Genomic DNA, 20,249 nt, shown 5'->3' with positions numbered 1-20,249 from the left:
ATTCAGGGGTTTATGTGGCAGCACCACTATGCTTTGCCGTCCCTTCAGACTAGCCCTTCAAACCAATAATTCTTTCAAGTGTTTGTCTTGTTCTTACAGACAGTTATCTACGAGCTACCTCTGCAGCTACAGCTCAGCAAACTCCCTATGGCCCTCAACATCCACAGCCTATTACTGCTATAATCCATTTGACCTATGTATTGCAGTTCTTCTGATTTCACTCATGTGGAAGAAAAAACAAAACAAAACAAAAAAAAACCAAAACAAACAAACAAAAACACAACACTTTGACTGTTTAGCCTTAAATATTTTATAAATATTCCATATTTTTGAAATGCAACATATTGCTAATATATTTTTGCATTATTTTAGTTCTCATTACCAACCATGAAGTTATACAAAGTGAAAAGCAGCAATTGCCTTTAGATGACCTAACAGATGGCAGTGATACACTTTCCCTAATACATGGTAATAATATACTTGCTATGGGATCTGGTTGTTTCCACCAAGGATTAAGAAAAGAACTGAGGAACAGTTCTTCCCTACGAAAAAAGACAGCTGTATGGGGGTGGGGATGTAGAGGTGCTTTTTGTTTGTTTTCAGAAATAACATAGAAAATAATGCCAAGAAAGACAAGATTTTTATGAACGAGTAGAGGTCATGAAAATACAACTAAGGGACTGATATATGTGCCTTACCTCCTCCCTCTGGGTTCAACAGCTCCACTTTAAACGTTTTTTCTAATTCAGGAATAGTATTATCAGTGATGTTAACAGTAATGTACTTGTATCTTTCTCCTGGCTGAAATTCCAGTGTACCCACAACAGCCTGCAATATAAGAGCTCTTCATATTTTTGTTCAAGTCTAATGTTTTCATCCATATAAAAAAAAGAAACAGAACCTTCATTTTGTCTTTTTCAAAACATCTACTTTTGCTCACTTAAGCTTTAAAAAAAAATCTGAAAAATCTGTTTTACAAAAGAAAAAAAAAAAGAAGACGACATCTAAGTTGACATACTGGTGAGCATCTGCATTCATGTACATTTTTCTTATTTTTCTGCACAAATGATCAGTTGGACAAGCAAGTGCAGATACATGCAGGTTATTTTGCTAGGCATATACAAATCCCAGTATGTACAAGCATAATGTTAACCTGTACATGCACTTGAATAATATGGTCTGTAACAACAGCAAAACTCACAAATTGCTACACTGGAAACTCTGTTAAGAAAAAAAAAAAAAGTTCAAAACCAGAGGCTTTTCCTAGACAATGCAACTTACTGCAGAGAAAAGAATGGAGAAGTCACATGATGTATATTTTTAAGTGAATATTACATATCCATTTGCCACATCACCTTGTAAAGTAGTCTTTCTGTGAAAGAATCATAGCTGGGCTAGAGCAGTCAAACTGAAAGCTATCTCCACGATAAATAACTCTAATTAATTCCAAAACAATTATACCACCTTGGCAGTTGCCATACCTGATAATCTTTGGGACTGAAAGCTGTGACTGGCACTGTTCTGTATTCCACCAGAACTGTTCCAAGAAGGCCTTGTGCACGAACTACCAGTAATCTGACGTGTCCAGCTTCTTCTTTAATAGTAATATGGGGCACAGAAGAGGCTGGAAGAATCATTTTATCACCTGGCTGAGGAGGTGGCCCCACAGAGAACTGGAGCAGACCTGGAAGACAAGAATTACTACTTACATGGCTTTTCATAACAAATTTTAAAGATGATAAACAATTTAAATAAAGTGATTGATAACATATCTTGTGATGGTTCTGAAATTAAAAACCACATATACCAGTATACCCTTAAGCCTCAATCACACTATTTCCAGAGATGTGCTGTGTGCCTTACCCTCTCTCACTGATATTCTTGTCAGTCTTGATAAAAGGCACAGCACAATAATAAAACCTTCTCTTCCCAAAAGAGCCTCACAGGCCACGGTTTTGCGTATTTACTGGTACAAGACATATGGAGAAATGACTCTCATTGTCAGGAATTCTCATTTGATGAAAAACCTGGACAGGATCAACTACATGCAGAGCCTTTATTTGCCCTCACAAGAGAATCATTGCTTGTTTGGGCAGGGAAGATTTGAGGCCTTTTTGTAAAATTATAAAAGAAAACTAATTCAGTATTCATTCATGTATATAAACAATGAATTAATTCAAGTTAGATAAAGTGGAATATATGAGATTGCTTCCTCAACTATTACAACCAAGCAAAGTTTTCATCTGACTGGAAAGAACTACACAATAATCTGAAACAAAGCTGTATAATTCCCATCATTGTTACCGTATGGGTGGTCACTGGCTTTGATGCTGATATCAGTAGTTTCCTTTTCTGGATCTATACTTGCTCCACTGGTAGGAGTTGAACCTAGTTTCCCATCTCCAGACACTGCAGAGACTAATGTCACACGGAAATATTCATTTAACTCCGGAATGTCATCATCAATAACATGCAAATTTAACACCTAGAGAAGGACCAAATCATGGAGAAATCAAACCATGCAACATTCTTTGATTAGTCAGTCAGCTGTATCTGCTGTATAGTTCTGAAAGCAAAGGACACTATTTTTGCTCTCCACATAAATTCAACTAATTTCTAAGATAACATTTTATGTCTAGAATATGCTTTCCAAAAACAATGCTTCCAAGCTACTGGAAATGGAAGGCATATTTTCTGAATTGTTTCAAACTACATAAATAAGTGATAATAAATACTTGTTTGGTTGGTTTTGTATATCTTCACAAAAGCAGAGTTTAATTTCCATGTACTGAACATGAAATATCTGATAAATTTTAAAATCTTTTTGAAATTATGCTTATGAAGAGACATTACAGTGATTAATCCAATTTAGAGAGCAAATAAATTGAGCTTATTATACCACCTGACACTTTGACCTGCAGATCATACGATTTACTAACATAACCTTGCTCTAAACACGCTAACACATTCACTTCAGAAAATTCCATCTTTCTTTATGTTTCGATATGGTCGGACAAACATATAGAAAACATTTAAGTAGCTGATCATATTTAGAGGCATGGTAATGAGTAGATTACAAATGTCAGTTGAAAGTCCCTTAGGATATCCCACCTGAAGAGCAGCTTGCTACCAGCCCGTTTCTTAGAGCCATGCACATTAGCTCCTCTGTATGTATGCAGTAAATTGGACCAGTAAGCTGTGTAGCAAGAGCCTACATCAGCCATTTTCTGCCACTAGATAGAGTAATGTGGGCCTCGTCTATGTTGCCATGCTAGAAAAGCTTTGGAAATTTCTGCTATATATGATTGTATGAAATGCAGTAATATCATTTCACAGAGAAATAAAGCTGAATGAACAAACTATTATAACATGAATGAACTATTTTCAGATACCACACGCTTTTGCCAGTCATCACATTATCCAGATTCACAGTTCTAGTGAAGTCACTGGGATCCCTGCAAATGACTTCAGCGAATTTGAGTCCACATTGACTTCTGCAGCCTGATATAAGTGAAACTGAGGATGGTATTTTCTACTCACAATTCATCCTTATTATACAAACAATAATAGAAAGTGTATGTTGTTTCTACAGTACTGTGGTCCCGCACCACTTCTTCAAATAAATTTAACAATTCTGTGCTGTACATCAGGATTGAATTCATTGAAACAGATTATTTTTATTTCTATTTCTAGCACACGCTGTTTATTACCACAGAATTTTAATCATAGGACAGCCCACGTTGGATGGGACATCAAAAGATGAAGTTCAATGTTTCATGGAAAAAAAAAAAATAGATGAAATAATCCAGCACCATGTTCAACTGCATCTTAAGCACCCCTGGTGATGGGAATTCTACCATAGAACCATACATTGGTTTGGGCTGGAAGGGACCTTAAAGCCCACCCAGCGCCACCCCCTGCCATGGGCAGGGACACCTCCCCCCAGCCCAGGCTGCCCTCAGCCCCATCCAGCCTGGCCTTGGGCTCTGCCAGGGATGGGGCAGCCGCAGCTCCTCTGGGCAGCCTGGGCCTGGGCCTCACCGCCCTCTGAGGGAAGAATTTCCTCCTTCGCCCCCTCCCTCGCCCTGCTGCCCACGCTGCTGTTGGTGCAGCCCAGGGTACGGGTGGCTTTCTGGGCTGCAAGCACACATTGCCGGCTCATGTCGAGCTTCTCATCAACCACCACGCCCAGGTCCTTCCCCCCCCAAGGGGTGCTCTCAGTGCTTTCTCTGCCCAGCCTGTGTTTGTGCTTGGGATTGCCCTGGCCCAGATGCTGAGGTCGGGACAACCCGACCCTGTCCCTAAGGAAGTCGTTCCAGTAGTTGTAAAAAATTTCAAGACAAAACCTCTCCCACTCTATCTTTGTACTCTTTGCCCTCTGTCTTCTCCTGTGGTTTCTTGAGAAGAGAGAGCCTCTGTCAACTCTGGAGCTGCCCTTTAGGTACTGTAATAATGGGATCAAAGTCCCCTTCTAAAGGGTGAAAAGATCTAACCCCTTGAGTCTTTCCTTAGAGGACAGGTTCTCCAGCTCTTTGATCATCTTTCTGGCCCTCTTTTGGACCTCCAGTCTGCCCACATAATTTTTTAATTGTGGGCCTCTGTAGCTTTGAATTCCTACTCTTCAGTGTATCCTGGTATCCTGGTATTTCTTTTTTCTTTTTCTTTTTTTTTTAAACTAATTCAGATAAGGAATTTCGTAAGACTTTTAGAAAGCTTTCTCAGAAGCAGCTAAAGCTTCCCTTATGTATCATTTCTCTTTCTCTCCCCCAACTCAGAGATGCAATTCTGATTACCAATTTCAGGTGTCTCTAAGGCCAGAATATTGAATAATTTCCTTATGTTCCAGTTGCTCGCACACTTTATGCAGAGGAATAGATTAAAGCAGACAGTAATCATTTCAGGGAGACTCAAAAACAGCTATTGTTACAAGAACACCTTTAATCTCCTGTTTCTGATTTTGAATTTAAAAGGAGACAGAACCTGGATAGCCTTGAGTGCAAGAACAGCAATGAATCTTACTATTGCCTATTTAATTGTTGTGGACATAAATTTGAGTTACAACACTCAGATCAAACCTGATCATTTTCCAATTTCGAAAGTACATGGACTATCTACACTTTTTAAAGTATATGTACACATACACATAAATACAGTTAATATTTTTTATGTATATGTACATATATCTAATATGTACATGCACACATGGTGACTTTTGAACTGACATATACACAGAGCTACAAATAACACTTTCTTGTTGTCAGGGATGGAAAAAAAGAAAGAAAGAAAATATATATATAACAAAAAAATAACAAAATAACAAAATAAAAAATAATAAGAAGAAAAGCCATGTGAAGTAAACACTCTCTAGTATGCAAACCAGCCAAGCACCCTCAGAAGGTATTTTCCAGGAGGTTTGTAAAGGACAGGATGAATTGTTAATAGGAAGGTAGGGTTTACCTCTGATCTCTGCCAAGGAACGAATGTGATAGTGCCACTGCTATTAGAAAAATCGGTAACAGAGTAATTAATGCCAGTGGAATCAACCTGTGAGATAATGTACTTTATATACACATAGTCTAGGGCTCCCCTTGTACGCTCCACAACACAGGATATAGTGGAACCTTCATCAGCAGTCTGGAAGAAAGCAAAAATTTGGAACGTTTATTACTGTCAAAGTAAATCAAGGCAATTTCATTAAATAACATGAAAATATTTAATGCCAGACAAATGTTCAAGTAAAAAATTGCTGTCATGTTACTTTCAGCTCTTTTGGAGTGTTAGGAAGCTGAAACTGACCTTGATGCCAATCAGAACAATCCTAGTGGAATCTGCAAAAGTCTGATGCCTCCCTGAGGACTATTAAGGTAACAAATAACAATACACTGCAGTTCGTCCTGGACACAACCCCTTTCCTAAAACTATGCGTCAGAGACAGAATCAATATGCTTGAAATGTACCTGTCGAAAGCAAATGAAACTATTGCTTTATAATAACGTCAATATTGTAATTTTCCTTAGCAATAATTTAAAGAAAGATTTGGATCAGCACTTTCTCTAACCAGACACACTATGGATAGAAATAAACTATACCATCATCATTCAGAAAAACAGATTTTTCTCTTCTACTGTCCTCCTTACAATTCTGTATCTTCACAGATAACATGACTTCTGCAGCGACAACTTCACGTCTCTGGAATGAAGCTTTAATTGGTACTGACCTTCTATTTTAGAAAATAACGTTCATAAAATTAACATAGAAAATAATTTTATCTGAAAGTTATTGGAAAGGTTAAAGCTATCTTATGCATTAGCTAAATTTCAGGGCTGCTTTGTAAGAAAGCATAGATACTGTGTGTGACTTCAGCTGCCTAGTAGACAGATATGCACAGTTAAACTACTGGTAAAAAAATGCTGTGTTCCTGCATCACCACTAAGAGCTCTAATACTTCCCTGGTGAAATGGACATATGATAGGTGCAAAACAATTACCGTGCCATATAATTATTTTTTTTCTTCATGGTTGGCTGATGATCTGTGGCATCACAGCGTATCAGAGGTACTTGAACCTGAAGGAATCTATTATCATAGCATATGGTAGGCACACAATAAGCAAACTGAACCAAACTGAAAACTAGTATCACTCAGGCAAGACAGTTATTTTAAAAACATCATAAGCACTTTGATTAAAAAAGAATGTAATTAAAGCTCATAAGAGTTCCCAAATGAAAACTATATTAAATTTTTTTTTCCACAAAATAATCCAATACCAGTAGAGATAGCTATCATGTTATTCCCCCTTATAATTGATTAAAGAAGTAAAGAATGATTTATGTTTATTTCAAGCCTCCTCAAAAAGTAGCAAGTTTACACTCTGCATATAGAATGGATACCACTGAAAAAAGATTTCATCTGTTAAAACTAAAACAACAAAAAAAAACACTACTAAATCAACCAACTGACATCAAACATATGCAAATTATAACTTAGTTTATGACAGCAAATGAAGGTGGAAAAATCCATAACACTTTGTCATTGCATGATCTCTAGTAAAATTATCTCAAACACATCATGTGACACAGAAAACTAAAATAAAAATCTTTGCAATAATCCATTCTCAAAAAAAAACCAGAGAATTAAATCTTACATTTTAACTGGTAACTCAAATGTAACAGCAGTGAAGGTAAAATATTTTTCTAGAAAAAAAAAATTAAGCCTTAGTCTTCAGTTTATATAGTAAACTAAATTTTCTTAACCATTTTTTTCTTTAGTTTTTTAAAATTATATAGTAAATCCCAGTGGAACTGAGGTTGTATTAACAGAACATATGCATCTCCAAATCCTAGGAAAACTTTGCTTAACCACAAAAGCAAACACTGCAAAATCTAGGGTTTGTTCAGGTCACTTGGTCCTGCCATTTAGCTTTCTGTGCCTGAAATATCACCTACAATTTCCATTATGACCACCTTACCTCAGGGATACATGCTCCAGTGAAGCCAAATAAACCATTAGCATTATCACTTTTCTGTATTCTTAATCTTGCTGTGGTGTTTTCTTGTGAAATTCGAGCTCCACCACGCACAGAAATGAGCTTTAGTATGAATAATTCTTCTCCTTCTTCCTCTTTGTCATCCTTTGCAGACACGATGAATGATTTATTGGTCTCTCCTTGCCAATACTCCAAATACCCAGAGACAGGGTGGACATCACTTTTTGCAGGAGTTGCATGAAGTTCATAGATCTCTGCTCGTGTCAACTTACGCTCATAAAGCCTTACATCCTGCATTAACCCTGTGTACCTACTGCTGCCGTTGATTCCTGCTCCAATTCTTACTATTCCTGGACCTGAGAAGGAAATTATAATTTTTTCTCATGTTATTGTATTTGTATGAAACAGTCAGCAACTGACTACCTGTTTTTCTTAAAAACCAATGGTAAACTGTTCATTGTCCCTGGATGAGGAATCATATTGATCTTGAGATCCAAAATCAGGAGGTTCCTTGAGCCTCATCTCAATGTTACAGGTAAGTCCTCACAGGCCAAACAATTCCATCCTATGCTGTCCAAGTTTTTCATCCTATTAGTTCTAGCAGCACATTATCATCATCCCTCATTTTTATAAGTCTTAGAGACTTGAGGCTCCCTCTTTCCTCCACAGATTTTCAGAGCAGAACTGCAACCCCTTTTAGCCCTTGTTTTGCTGAACAAATCCTACTTTGTTTCCCTCTGCTAGGGCAGCTGATCCATTCTGATGATACTCATGATTACTGCATTAACCCTTCTGGACATCCATTTCATCCACCACACTGTAATTCCATGCAAATTCCAAACTCTTTTTACAACAGCATTTATATTTCTCTGTCTCCAAACTATAGGATCACAGCTGCCTCATATTCATTCCTACTCTATCCTATTCTGTGCCATGCTATGCTCTTGTGCTAAAACACACACATCAGCTGTTTTCAGTTGCCTTTCAGAAAACGAAAGAAAACAAACAAACAAAAAAAGCTGTGCTCTTCAGTGTATTGTCATACATATGACACTGAGTGGCAGTTGTAGAGATGAGCAACCACAGGAACTGATAAAAGTCCCAGGGCACAAAGTGGAGGATGCTGAGAAAAACTGGGCTGCTATGCACACCACTGTGTATTACCCAACATTCAACGGAGAGAGATGACATACTTGCCTTACTATTGCATTATCCCCAGACACACGCCATCCCCACTAATAAAGAAAATTTACAGCACAGACATATCCTTCTAGCAATAAAAGCATAATTGCATTTCACATATATTTGTTCTAGAAACCGAGGGAGGGAAAAAAAAAAAACCTCTCAGCCTCTCAGCTTAGCTACAGTACTGCAAGTGTGATGGAAATTACTAATTGCAGAAGTACTATTCTTTTTACAAATGGAAAATTTGATTTCTTAAACTTCAACCTGGAATTTTAAAAGCAGAAATAAAATAGTACACCATACAATTAATAGTCCTCTACTCTCACTCAACATCGCAGCAGTTTGAATTTTTTAGAACATTCACACAATTTCCATAGGCTTTCTGAAAATCCTCAAAGAATTCTTATCCATTCCTTTCAATTAACTTAACAGATATAATCATTTCAGTGTATTTCTTCCACCTTTGAAGTGGCTAGACTATGCATTTCAGAGCTTTATATATGGAGAAAAATAGCAAAGGCTCACCATCAAGAATTGCTTCTCCTTTTAGACTCTTCATTCCTCCCAGAACTAGAATTCCATCAACGTAAAATTCAATTATACTTTCATCCAGAGTAATCAGAACGTGAAGCCAAGTATTCTCATCCAGGTATTTCATGACTGATGTTTTAGCCATGTATGTCATATTGGACCCTAATGCTGTATAATGAAGCACTACAGAAACATGAGAATCATTTGTCTGAATTTTCACACCATAATATAAAGTCCCATTATCGTTATCCTTTTCAACTATATAGCCATCTGTACTGACATTAGGAATTAACCAAGCTGAAAATGTAAAATTGGTTACTGCATTATTTCCATTGTATGGGTATTCAGGACCGATAATGCCAAATGCATCCTCTTTTCCACTGAAATACAGAGCGTCTGTTCCACTGTGATGGCGCCTCATGTGGGGCTGTGATTGTACTGAGCTTGGGAATGATCCAAGCAACAAGAAATCTACCATTGATGGCAGTCCAGCTTGGAAGGTACTAGACAGTATTTCCCAACCTAGTCGGACAACACCAAAGGTGCCTTGCTGTCTCCAGATGGTGAAGTCCGTAATATAGGAAAGGTCATCTTCAGAAAGAGTATCTTCCACTATCTCTCTGTCCTGGCTCTCTGGATCTATAACAAACACTCCAAAAGGGTCATCATTGAAAGGGATCATGACAGTTACAGTAGGACTGGTTTCAGATAACTGACCACCAGGACCAGGAGACCCACCTGCGTAATAGAAGTTAGAGTAAAAGTTAATGATTAAACAACACACTCAGAAAAAAGTTTCAAAGTACTTTTTTTTTTTTTTAATAAAACAAGTTTCTAAAAAAACCTCAAACCCTCCTTTAAGATCCTCTGGACTTATAGCAAATGATCTAACTTGAAAATTACATAGGTTAATTGTATTATTCTTAAAACACTGTGCTGATGTAATTTCAGTAGAAAACAAACCCACATGCTATTTTTCAGCTGTAAAACACACAGATGTCTTTCAGGTGAAACATGACAAGGTCCATCTTTTCTTAATTAGCCAATAAGGTAGGTTACCTTTGATTCGTTTGATAAGCATGGGGGCCAAATTCAATTCTTGTATTGCTCAAAGACTTACAGGAATAGAGAATGGCAAAATCTTGCCTGTTGCCTCTGATACAGAAGTACATACACCTTGCAGAAACAGTAACCAGTTGTGTGTTAAAACTGCTGCCCAGTCCTGGTGTTAGTCATCTATCTTTGCACAGTAAGAATTCATGATATGAAGATCATGTTGTGAATGGAGAATCTCCGTGTTCAAAGTGTACAGTGATCTACCTGTTATAAGCAGGAAATCTTTTGTACATCCGTATGGACTTCACTTACAGGAAAGGCCAACACACATTTTCACTTGTATCAGAGCACAGAAGACCATGAATAGTACTAAAGTGGAATTAATCCAGATTAGGAAATGTGTCCAGTAGCAATTTAAAGTTGTAATTTAAGTCATGTGAAGTGGTAACTACAAGTATTTTACCTCCTCTAGGGAAACAAACAAACAAAAAAGCAACCTCTATTATGGTAGACACACATAACCTTTAATACCTTTGTTATTTCTTTGTTAGTATCTTTGTTTTATATTTTGTGCATGGAGATCTATGTATCTGAAATTCAGAACTCTTGGTTTTTGAAATGAAACTTCTGAACTTTAAGAAGTTTAATTTCAAAAACCAAGAGGCATCCCTTTTAAAGTTCAGATCACCAAAATGTGTTTAACAGTAATTCGGGAACTGAGTAACTCTCTATATATGGAAATCAAGATTAAATGAAAAATAAGACCTAAAACCTTACCAGAAAAGCATAGGATATCAAGACATGATTCAAAGCAATGCTCTTTCTAGTGTTGGTTTCTTTTTGATTGATTAAACATAACTCTTTTCTACCAGATATGAAGGAAATGGTGATATGGAAGACAATACCTGAAGCATTCACCAACTTTAGAATGTAAAATTCATTGAATTCAGGAATTCTATCTGAAATGGCACGTAGTGTTATTGACTTCGACCTTTCACCATCCATGAAGCACACAGTCCCATAAGTTTCATAGAATTCTTCTCCTGGCTTCAGTGCAGAGTTATTATCAAACAACTGCCAGGTCAAAGAAACATTGCCGAAGTGTCCTCTGTGTCTCAAAATCCTGTTCAGTGATACAGAAAGAATGAGAGTCCTGGCAGGCATGCATCAGCGTTGAGTAGAAAAGGAAAATGTGGAGACTCCTTTTACTGTAATCTTCCTTACAGTAAGAAGTAATATACTATGTAATATAAAGTAAAATACTAATATACTACAACTGTTCCATGAAGCCTTCCTTTTAAAGGCAACCACTTTTGCAGTACAATTCTACTCCCGGAATACGTACTTTAGAAAACAGAAGTAGCATACGCAGGTCCATGCAGAATACTACTGTGAAGCTACACATCACTGTGTCTTGTAATTCCAATTTATAATAATAAATATGAATGCATAATAGTTCAGAAAGTTAACATTAAAAATTAATATACTTGGACACTCTTAGACAGGAAAGAGAATCATCTACATTTAACCACAAACGTTTCTCCTTTCAGTCATCAAGTCTACTTAAACTTTTTCTTACACTTGTATTAAATTAGAATTACATTCTACGGCTTTCAGAAATCTACTGTTATTTGTGATTAAGAACGTAGTAAATGAAAAGATTTTTTTTTTTTGGTAACTATCTGCTAACACAATTACACTAATTTCAAAAAGGCACTACAAATAAAAAGTGACCCATACAGTGCCTTTATTAAGAGTGCGCTTACATACAGGAAGTTTGCTTCTGTCGGTTTGCACGGTGACATAAAATGCCTTATAAATAGATTATATCAGGTTGAAGAATTAGTTCAGCTAAACTAGTCCAGTCACAGGAACACATTTATGTTGTTTCTGCTTCCAAAGGTTTTTCTTCTGTGGCGTTAACCAGGGTGCTCTATCCCAGCTGTGTAGCGCTGCTGCACTAACTCCAATTACCTCATTAAAACCTCTGTGTTTTCGGTGGTTTGGTTACATGCTACTTTGACCACTTTTTTATATGCTACACAACTGTCAAAGTAGTGACAGTATGGAAGAGACAGATCCCTAGTAAATATATTTTATCAATGATGACTGAGCAGGTTCCTCAGATGTTGGAGATCTTGGTATCCTATAATTCCATAAAGCACCTGTATATAAGCATGTTTACATCAAAACAATATTCTTAACACCACCAAATCCACAAAAATTATCCTGCAGATTAGACTATAAAGGACAAAAAAACAACAAAGCCCAAAACAGTGAACAGCACAACAACAAACACACAATGAACTTAATATCCTCTTTTCTTGAGACTATTCATATTTCAGATGTATTGACACAAGCATAAAGAACCAATTCACAGCCATAAGCATCTGCTTCAAGGCTTTAAAACAAACAGACAAAAAAAAAAGGATGATTTTTTAAATGCAAGAAGAACCTCTTCCCTAACTATTTGCACTATCGCATTTATTGTGACCTAACTTCTCTTTACAGCCTGTCTCAAGATTTCTTAACGAAAAATCATTTTTTCATCCAATTAAAACCCCATAGTAAATTTATGAAATGAATGTAACAAGGCGAGATGCCAAGTGCATTCAATTTTTAACCCTGCTAATTCTTCAATATATCATGGTGGCACAAAGGAAAATACTTTCAAAGGTCAGACTAATGAAGAGTGTCACATCCGGACTTTAAGTATAGATTTCAATCTGTAATTAACAGATAAAAGAAAAAAAAAATACAAAAACAGAAAGAAAGAATACAGTAGTTTGCAGTTGAAAATTTCAAAGATGGGTACAAAAAGCCACCTAGTGCCACACAGTTTTATTTAGCTATTTGTTGAGTGGTTTTTTTTCTTTTTCTGTCAGCCTAGGTTATATTGTGCTCAATCATTCAGATTTTTCTGTATCTACAGGTTCCTGAGATTATAACAGAACATCAATGCTGAAGTCTTATTTAGTTACATTTCAACATGAGCTTCTGTGCACTTTTTAATATTTACTGTGTACTCCATAGTATTACAGGTGATGTCTTCAACACATTACAAATCATTTAATCCAAAATTTTGTAAAACTGTTTTTCTATAGTGCACTTCTATCAATGCACACTTGTGCATTTGATTTAATCAAAGTGCTATTTATAAAGTACCACATACACCAGTTCCAAAAGAGTGCAAAGATATTCTTTAAACGTTACTTACCAAAAAATGTTACTTTTGCCTTCTTCAACTGGCTTCTCTAAAGGTTCCAAAGAGAAAATTCCATTAGGATCATCATTTGCTTCAATAATAACTGTTGCCATTCCAGCCTTAAAGATAACTGTATCTCCTAAAAAAGAGGACAATTATTATTATTAAAATTGGAATCAGAAATGTAGGTAACTCTAAATCCAATTATGTTTTCTACTCACTACAATTGCTTTTATACAAAGAAAAGGACAATTATAAAAGTCAGTGAAAAACAGAATTTGAGGTATTCAGCAGCAGGCAAATCAGAGTAAAAGTATTTAAGTAGTGTACCATCCAGAGAGCAAGACGTAAGATTTTCAGGAAAAATGACATGAACTGAGAAGATGTGATTCTTACTACACAGTATCCTTGCATGTAGTTGTTATGTGAGGTAACATTTTCTGTTTGATCATCTGGACAAGTCAAAAGAATAAGATATTCAGAGGTACAGAATAAAAGAGTAAGGTATTCAGAGAGCCCCGACCTTCTTTAGACCTAGAAGAAAAGTATTGCATTTAAACTAAATACAAGCTATGAGCAATGTCTAAGAGTTTATTCACTCCCATATCAAAGAATATCTAAAAGGAAGAAACATAAGATTCTTATTATGTAGATGGGAAGCTAGCAGGCTTTCAGTGTGCATATTAGTACAGGTAAATATTAAGGGATGTTAATTCTAACTCCATTGCATTGTCCATAGATGAACATAATGTGTCCACACCCACCCCATTTTTTGTCTTCTTTGAAAGTGTCCGACTAAATTTTGTTCCACGTTAAACAATGTGCTTATTCCTCTAACTTCATATACCTCTATTTGTATTTTCTCTCAGGAACAACAGTCCCCAAAAAAATTTCAGAACAGTCAAGGCCACTGTATGTAACCAATCATAGAAAGAAAACCAACTTTTGCTTTCAGGAATATGTATAGAAATATTCTTTATTCTTAGTGATTCTAGAATGGCTGTAAAACTATATGATGCTCATTTTAGAGGAAAAAGGAGGCTATGGATACCCATTCCCCATGTGCTAGGAGAAAAGCCATGATATGTTCCCAATGGGGTAGTATTGGGAGCTACCAGTAGATCCTGAAGAAAGTTATTAAAGTAGAAAGAGACAACAAAAGAGAAAACTTATGAAGGAAGAAGAATGGTTTTGTCTAATCCTTTCCCTAGTCTGATATTTTATAAGAGACCTGGGTACTACAGTGAATACCAGCCGACCTTGGGAAATAGCTTAGCTGCCTTATACTCAAATTACTGCTTTCCCTGTCAACCTCTGGCTGCCTGCTACCAATGTTCAGGGAAGGATTCAACTCAAGATCAATGCTGCCTTGTGAGAAACTCACAGGCCAGCCGCAGGGTGTCCACTGTAGCATGACCTCAATCACTTCAGTCTTATCGACTGCTAAAGACTAAGACCATCAGAGACTGTAATGAGAACTAAGATGCTTAGCGTGCTTACAGATGAAGAAATCTAATTTTAGGTTTCCTAATCTTGAATTGAATACCTGGTAGGTATTTTACTTTGAGAACGTGTCACACAATCTGAAGGTATAGTCTGATGGTTAATTGCCATCATCTTTCTTTGCTTTATTAAATTACAGCCCCTCAGGTTTCAATGGCTGATTCAATACAGCTTTGCTTTGCATTGCAAAGATTTGCAGCAGATTCAGAGCCTGTTATTACCTCTCAACTAGAGAACAGTAAAAAATGAAGGGCAGTAAATTAAAATTTGATAACACAATTGCAAATGACTCTCCCACAACACCATGAGTTTTGTTGGAGCTAGGTGTGGGGAGGGTCTTTATTAAATACTTAGGGCTCTGGAAAAATTATGAATTTCTTATACTTCACTTTTATTTTCTCATGTATATTACATAACAGTGATAATTTATTCTAAAAGATATGTATTTCAAAAACGTGAGGAATGGGCTGAATAATTTTGGTCATTCCTTTTTAAGTGTAAACTTTGAAAAATAAATAAATAAACAAAAATACGTTATTTCTAAGGTAATAAATCCTTTCTTTAGAGGTGGTCCCCTGGGTAAATTGTGACATATATTTTTCTGCAAATTAAGCCTTTTAAAACTATAGTCTCAGAGTGAAAAAAATGTATGCATACTTTTCGCTACTAATAAAATAGAGCAATTACATACCCTTCCTCCAAAATATGGCAGTTCTGTTTGTTTTTACAAAAATCATGTAGTTTTGTAATACACTCTGGAGCATGAAAAAAATAACTAAAAGAATACCTCTTTTCCTAAGACTGTTGGGTACTAAATTTTGTTTTTTTTTTTTTGCTTTGTGTTTTTGTATTGAAGTCCATCTAATTTGGAGCATTTATATTTGAAAAGGGACTTTCACTCCAGTTGTTTTTGCAGGCAAAGTATCAACTCTATCATTTGATTTTTGTTTCCAATAAAATAATTAAGGATGAAAATTCAAACACAGTATGCATTTATTGTATAAAAATCTTGAAGCAAACATTATTCGTATAATTCTTGGCATTTAAATATTGCTTTATGATAAGACCAAGATACTAAGAAATTGCCAGCAAAAAAAAAAAAAAAAAAAAGGAAGACTTACCTGTAGAATTGAAAAGGATAATATAAAATGTTTCATCAGTTTCAGGGGTATCATCATCGTTGATATACACAGATAAATTCTGCTCCCTTTCTCCAACATCAAACAAAATGACACTGTTCTTTCCACTGGGAACAAAGTCTCCCTCTTCAGCTGTTGCATCTCCATTAACAGTAATATACTGGACAACAACAGCGACATCAGCAGATCCATTCCTTAGGACTGTAAAGTTTGCAACACTTCCTTCTTGAACACTCACTGTCACAGGTTCTGAAAATACAAAAGCAACAAATCTGTCTGAGTTCAAGCCTGAGTTGCTTGCATTTGCTCTGTTTTCTTAATTCTCTCTAGTAGGATCTTCCTCTTCAATGAAACAATAAGATGTATGTGATAAAGGTAGGAAATAATTCAGGTACGAGAGAATATTTTGTACCTTGCCTCCTAACTGATCTCAACATCAACAAAGAGAAAAATGACACACACAAAAAAATGGGAAGGTTCTGAAGGAAACAAATATAAATTAAATACAAAAAAAAAAAAAAGTTTGGGGAGCTTTTCCACTTGCTCTTTTGGGATTACGATTTCGCAATGATCTGGTTTGTGAAAAAAATCCGTTTTAGGTAGTGTATGTATTCCACATTTATAAACAATAATATCTAACCTGCAAAATAAATGGGATCATCATTCTTTGTTATTTGTAAAATTGCAGTGGTTACATTGCCCAGCCTGGCTCCACCGGTAGCATTGAATAAACTGATGGTGAATACTTCCTCCTCTTCAGGCACCTGAAAGTATTAAGACATTAATTTCTAGCATACAAAACACTGAAGAATTTAAAATGAAAAGTTAGGGGGATTAATAAGCCAGAGATTTCTGAGTGTTGTTTTTATTTGTCAGTCCTTATGTGTCTCAAGAGGGATGATAATTCATACAGTTATACAGAAATTATCATCCATCTACAGTTTTTGTAAGTAAGTCCCTTCCTCTTTATCTTGCACAGATGACCCAAAAGTTACCTTCCAGTTTTATGTTTCTGATACATGTAGTTTTTTTTACAGCTTTATTTATTTATCATTAGGTGTAATCTTTCTTATATTACTTCAAATTTATCAGCATATAGGATTAGGATTGAAATTAGGATTCCAGTTATCAAGATACGAGTTTCAGTCAAACTTTCCTATAACTTTACCACAGTACAATTACTCTCAGCTTCTACCTTTTTTGTTTAGAGGTATGCACAGCTTCTGAAATTTCTCTATGATTTGCAGACATTATCTCAGTTCTACCCAAGTATTTTGATATTTCCTACAAGTTATTAGGCTCTTGAGAAACACACATTCCTTTTTTCTCCTTATACTCTAATGTTTTAGTACTTACTCTTTGTCCCATATTCTCACCCCAAAACACTGTAAAAGTGTTTACCTCATCTGGCAGTGAGTAAATGGTGATATTTTTTGAAAACTCCAGATTATCAAATAAAATAGTCCCTTGCTCTGGATAGACGTCATTGGTACATGCTGGATCAACAACCCAAGACACACTAACATTTCCATAGTTTCCTTGATTTCTTACAACTCTGTAAACAGCTAAAAAACATAAACAGAGTCAGTGTGCATATTCAGAGCAACAGAAATCAAAAAGGAACATCTGAAACATCTGAAACTGAGAAAAAGGAAATACAATAATAACCAATTTCACTTCTTATGAAACCAGTAACATGTTGGAGTGCTACAGAAAAGGACACACAAAGACAGATTACTAAAGCAGTGCAAACTGCTTTAATTTCACATGTTAATTCTTGCCTGTAAAAGTAATTGATAACTGAATAGATCAATTAAAATCACCCATAGGAAGATTTAACTCTATGTTTCTCTTATATAACACCCCATTCTTCATTCTCCACAAACAGAGCTACTACCTCCACGTTGCACTTTGCACATACATCAGTGCTCCATCCCTCCTGTCTGGAAAATTCTCTAGCAATCCTTTTTACTCAGTTAATCCCTCTGTTTTTCCACACCCATACTTCTCCACTTCACTCTCCGCTGCTCATCTTGCTTGGCATTGTACCAATCTGTAAAGTCCTGAGTGGAGATTTTAGTAAGAAGTCTCCTAGACTTCTGTTATCCTAGAACAGGGAAAATAAGACTTGCAGAAGCAGACAGCAGATAAAGAAGTAACTCTAATAAAAAGGAATTACCGGTATGGATGACTTCTCCTTTGCTTTCACTTATTGTTACTGTTAGTTCGTAAGGTAGAAACTGAATGATACCATGCGGATCATCATTCTTCAAAATGGTTATATTGACCATTGTGGCATTCCCCAACTTGCCTGGCATTTCACTGTAGCCACTAAGTACCACAGAATATAGCTCATCCAGCTAGAAGAGGGAAACTCAGTCAGAACAAAAATACATATTCAACATCCACATCAAAAACAAAATGGTCTATAGTCCACAGTCCCCCATCAGGCAGAAAGGGATACAAACTTAAAATGAAATCACACACATTCTACATGCAATAAACGTTTGTATAATGCTATCAAATAAAGGAAATTGTTAGAACTTTCTATCTCTAAAAGCATCAGTTTCTCCAAAAGTCTATTATTATTATAAGCAAGGACTTATTTTGTGTACTTAATTTAGAATCGCATAATTTCACAAGTAATGTTTGTAACACACTCTGAAATGTAAATTTTCTTTCCTCCAAGACTTCTTAAGATTCCTGGCTTTGTAACAGGTAAAGCAAAGATTTTTAAACCATGGACAGCATGCTAATTTAGAAAGAATTGATCAACTGGCTTTATTAATCTAATGGGACATGGTACTTTCAAAAAAGTATCAGAGAACATTAGAAAAAAATATTGCATTTATCTATCTAGAAAACAGCATTACTCTACACTGGGGAGAACTCAGTGAAACTGGCTGGTGGTTAGCAGTAAAGAAACACACATGAACTGGTTCTTCACATACAATTCAATTAAACAATGGTGTTCAGTACTACAGAATGTCATGGATGCTAAAACCTTACCTGCGTTCAAAGCGTAACTGCTTCAATTAACAGAAAGAAAATCTGAAGGCACCCAAAGATACCATCCATTACTCCAGACATCCTTGGACTGCCCACCATTGGAGGCTGGGATGGCATTCTGGAGGAAAGTGATTATATATGTCCTGCTCATGTATGTGGCTTTTGGCCACTCTTGGAGATAGAAGAGTATAAAAGGACCTCCTTATTTTTTAGTCCTGACACTACAATTCGTATGTTTTTGCCTGAGCATTTCAGCAGGATGACTTACCTAGTCTAATAATACTGCTGTAAGCAGGGAAATACTTTTATCTCAGCCTGCTGATGAACTAGTAAAAACTGGGAATGGAACTATTAAATAACCCGCTGTTTTAGTGCCTAAGTTTTACTAGATTAACTTATGTTCCTGGCTTCTGTAGTGGAGTTCAGACTTCTTATGTCTCCTTTCTTTGGAGTATGTAGGGAAAAGAAACCTGAATTTCTACAGCAGCCTATGCAATTGAAGTTGGAGTTGCTGTGATCCCCTGATTTCCTCATCATATGGTCCTCCATCCCTCCTTCAATCCATGACTGATGACCACCTGGCCCTACAAAAAGATTATTAACCTTCCTAAAACCTTTATGTTTTGTAAAGCTGGCTTTCTGACATCTTACTCCTAGATCAGCTCATTAGCAGGATCAGACAAACACAACTAACTGCTTATGCAAAATACAGCATAGGAATGTGCATGTAAAGGCAGCAAAAAATGCTGAATCACAGCAGCTAAAATTTATGTTAACATAAATGTGGTAAAATCAAACCCTTGCAAACTTCCTGATGGAATCCAGGATGGCTGATGCACAGGAAAGGGAACAAGCTACAGAAAAGCAGAAAGCAAAGAGAAAAGCAACAGACACATGCCTCAAATTGTGCAGATTTCTGGGATTACAAAACAATAGAGATATCAGAGAAATGAATATTCAGGCAAGACTGACAAGACCTGATTTGTATTGATATAAAGTGCTTTCATATGGTGCTTGACTATCTTATAGGCCTTTCAGTCACTCCTCCTCTATCTATTTCTCACACTTAAGAAAAAGAAAGCCTTCAAATGTTACAGAAAAATTGCTGGTATTTACAGGTGAAACCATCTATATTTT

At 36.1% G+C, this 20,249-nt stretch overlaps 1 protein-coding gene across 8 annotated transcripts in view; it reads right to left on the bottom strand.

Annotated features, from left to right (window-relative positions):
• Window positions 1-20,249, bottom strand: part of LOC136787892 (adhesion G-protein coupled receptor V1-like) — an 82,963-nt gene that overhangs the window by 10,692 nt on the left and 52,022 nt on the right. For 4 of the 8 annotated variants that reach the window (XR_010826959.1, XR_010826961.1, XR_010826960.1 and 1 more), the window contains 12 exons: window positions 18,283-18,463; window positions 17,505-17,668; window positions 16,744-16,867; window positions 16,086-16,352; window positions 13,474-13,600; window positions 11,162-11,379; window positions 9,195-9,938; window positions 7,467-7,840; window positions 5,458-5,634; window positions 2,305-2,485; window positions 1,482-1,684; window positions 699-828 (listed from right to left, as the gene is read on the bottom strand). Coding sequence is in view for 3 of the 8 variants with exons in the window: in XM_066985288.1 (XP_066841389.1) it covers window positions 699-828; window positions 1,482-1,684; window positions 2,305-2,485; window positions 5,458-5,634; window positions 7,467-7,840; window positions 9,195-9,938; window positions 11,162-11,379; window positions 13,474-13,600; window positions 16,086-16,352; window positions 16,744-16,867; window positions 17,505-17,668; window positions 18,283-18,463 (2,890 nt within the window). In the remaining 5 variants the exon portion in view is untranslated. The other 4 variants (XM_066985289.1, XR_010826962.1, XM_066985290.1 and 1 more) reach the window with 4 other exon arrangements.

The sequence above is a fragment of the Anser cygnoides genome, chromosome 31, assembly GCF_040182565.1.
Source record: "Anser cygnoides isolate HZ-2024a breed goose chromosome 31, Taihu_goose_T2T_genome, whole genome shotgun sequence".
Lineage (NCBI taxonomy): Eukaryota > Metazoa > Chordata > Aves > Anseriformes > Anatidae > Anser > Anser cygnoides.
The sequence above is the reverse complement of the archived record's forward strand: the minus strand, read 5'-3'. Positions and strand labels throughout refer to the sequence as shown.